This window comes from Stegastes partitus, unplaced genomic scaffold (genome assembly GCF_000690725.1).
Source record: "Stegastes partitus isolate 25-593 unplaced genomic scaffold, Stegastes_partitus-1.0.2 Scaffold424, whole genome shotgun sequence".
In the NCBI taxonomy this organism is placed as follows: domain Eukaryota; kingdom Metazoa; phylum Chordata; class Actinopteri; family Pomacentridae; genus Stegastes; species Stegastes partitus.
The window spans coordinates 481,763-484,532 of record NW_007578155.1 but is presented as its reverse complement, the minus strand read 5'-3'; the positions used below and the strand labels follow the sequence as shown (position 1 = coordinate 484,532).

Here is a 2,770-nt window from a genome sequence, read left to right as displayed (position 1 = left end):
CACACACACAGACACACAACAGCACACACAGACACACACAGACACACAACAGCACACACATACACACACAGACACACTGATTCTGGGACTGATGGCAAACGGCCAACCACGCGAGCAGAATTAGCGGTGAGGTCGTCTCTGAACAGGATGTTTGTTCAGTCAGCTGACTGCGTCACATGCAGCCATTTCCTGTTGACCCGGTGACCTCTGACCCCGACATCAGAGAGTCTGCAGCTGTTTGGGGAACATCGGTGGAACCAACGGTTCTAAAAAAGACACGTTTTGAAATGGAGTGCTGTGAGGGGGCGGAGCCTGACGCTCCAGCTGTGCTGACATTGGCTGGCTGTGGCTGGAGTCGGAGGAAGCTGAGCCCTGATTGGCTGATAGATGTATAAAAGAAAAAAGTTCAGAGGAGTTCAGAAAGTTCTTCAGAAATTCGTTCCTCCAGGAACCACTGCTGCTGGTTCCACAGGTTCTACAGGGTCTGCTGCTGCTGGTTCCACAGGTTCTACTGTTTACCTTTGTTTTTTGTGTCTCGTTCGTTGTCATAATTTTTTTTCTTCTTGTTTGTCGTGTTGTTGTTTAATATTTTTATTCTTCTTTCACAACCGTTTTCTTTCCGTCCTCTCTGACAGGAGGCGTCACTCTGTCACATTTTTCTTGTCATGGCCGACTGGACCGACTGTCTGAACTTCGGGATCTCCATCACGAAACAGGCCAGTGAGGTAAGAAGCACAGCGACCAATGACAACACAGCACTGAGACAGAGGTCACTGGGGAGGGGGGGTCCAACCTGTCCCGACCAATCAAATCAACCACCGGTGGGAATTGGAATTATTCGCTTTTCATTCAATAGCGACAGAGACACTGAAGCAGCAGTTTGATTGGACCAGGTGTTCCAGGAGTGCCGAGTCACAGGTATCAAGGAATAGTGTCCCAGCAGCTGCTGTAAGCGTCCAATCAACTCCAGGCAGAGCTGGTGATGTAATTCAGGTTCAGGGAGGGGTCACTTTGATAAAAACATTCAGGAATGTCACGAACATCAGGTACATACACACCTGGCACACACCTGAAGCTGCTGCAGCTTTAAGTCGTGTCTGTCTCATTTCTGTTTCTGCAACAACAATCAAACATCTGAGTTCAGTTTGTCAGTAAGTGAAGCCAGTCAACTCTGTTAACAGTGTTTGTGTCGTCTGTTCCTTCCTCAGGTGGTTCTGTCGGCATTTCAGCAGCACAAAGAGGTGAAGCTGAAAAGTTCTCCAGCGGATCTGGTGACAGAAACGGACCAGAGAGTTGAGAGGATCCTGATCTCTGCCATCAGGAACCAGTATCCTCAGCACAGGTTCTGCTCTGTTCTACCACGTTCTACTGTAGGAACCAGCCCCCTGCGCTCAGGTTCTACCATAGGAACCAGTATCCTCAGCACAGGGCAGCTGTGGCTCAAGTGGTAGAGCGGGTTCGATCCCCTCCACAGTCCAAGTGTCTTTGGACAAGACACTGAACCCAAAGCTGCTCCCGATGGCAGCAGTTGGTGTGAGAAACACTGTAAAGCGCTTTGAGTGCCGCTAAGGTAGAAAAGTGCTTTCTAAGTGCAGACCATCACAGGTTCTGCTGCAGGAACCAGCACCCTGAGCTCTGGTTCTGTTCTACTGTCATCATATTTCTCTTCTTCCTCTGCTTTTCTTTCACAATCAGTATAAATTTTTCCTTTCCTTGAATCAGAAAACGCGTTCTTGTTCTGTTCTTGTGTGTTTTAGTTGTGACTCTGCTCTGTGTCCTTTGCCTCAGGTTCATTGGGGAGGAGTCAGTGGCTGCAGGTGAGCATCTGGAGCTGACCGACAGTCCCACCTGGATCATCGACCCCATTGATGGGACTGTGAACTTTGTCCATAGGTGAGAGGTTCCGCCCACACTGTGATGTCACAGACAGGTGGTCTCATCACTACACAGAGCCTGAGTCACAATTGTCCACAATCAGTGAAAACTTAGATCTGCTTGTGGCGCTGCAAATCAAGAGTCAGGATAACAATGGCTACCGAGAGATCGCAGGTGACATAGCAGGAAGCTGCTGCAGCTGGCAGCTGTCAACGTTCAGGAGGAAGCTGCAGCCGTCTGATTAGAGGGCAACCCTCTACCAACAGAACACGGTTTCATCATGGTTTGGTTCACCAACCAAATCAAAACAGTATTTGACCACTTTTACTAAAACGTAATATTCATGTAGACAACATTAAGTGTTGAAAGATAGAAACGCTTCCCAGTCTCGTTGAAGGCCGTTCACGCAGCTGTTTTGCTGAATTTGGAATCAAAGCCAGAAGCTTCTGTGTCCTCAGAGGCAGCAGCAGGGATCTGTAGCCACCACAAACATGGCAGCACAGAGCAAGTGTGTTTAAGAACTAAGTTGTCAGCTGTGATTTCAGTGTTTTAAAACGTACCGCAATGTTTCAAAGGTGAAGGAAGATTTTTCAAATTTCAAGTTAATAATATGAATAATCAAAAAACAAGAACCCCAGTCTGCTTTAGCCACAGGAGTGGAACCACTGCAGAGATAGAGCTGAAGTTAGAACTTGGAAAACCACGACTCAAATATAACTGTTTTGACCTCATAGAACCACTGCTCATTGAACCGGAGTAGAACTGTCGCTAGAACTTGTAGAACCACTCATGCATTACAAGAGCTGTGATCAGCAGCTGATGCTTCTTCTCACAGGTTTCCATTCGTGGCCATTTCCATCGCCTTCACCGTCAACAAGCAGGTAAGCTCGTCTGT

General features: G+C 47.8%; 1 protein-coding gene across 1 annotated transcript in view; it reads left to right on the top strand.

Moving 5' to 3' along the window:
* The first annotated feature begins 370 nt into the window (after positions 1 to 370).
* Positions 371 to 2,770, top strand: part of LOC103360266 (inositol monophosphatase 1-like) — a 4,808-nt gene continuing 2,408 nt past the window's right edge. Inside the window, exons 1-5 of the mRNA XM_008285956.1 lie at positions 371 to 505; positions 636 to 725; positions 1,209 to 1,342; positions 1,789 to 1,893; positions 2,711 to 2,756. Coding sequence (XP_008284178.1) covers positions 666 to 725; positions 1,209 to 1,342; positions 1,789 to 1,893; positions 2,711 to 2,756 — 345 coding nt within the window. The 5' untranslated portion in view covers positions 371 to 505; positions 636 to 665. The remainder of the gene's footprint in view (positions 506 to 635; positions 726 to 1,208; positions 1,343 to 1,788; positions 1,894 to 2,710; positions 2,757 to 2,770) is intronic.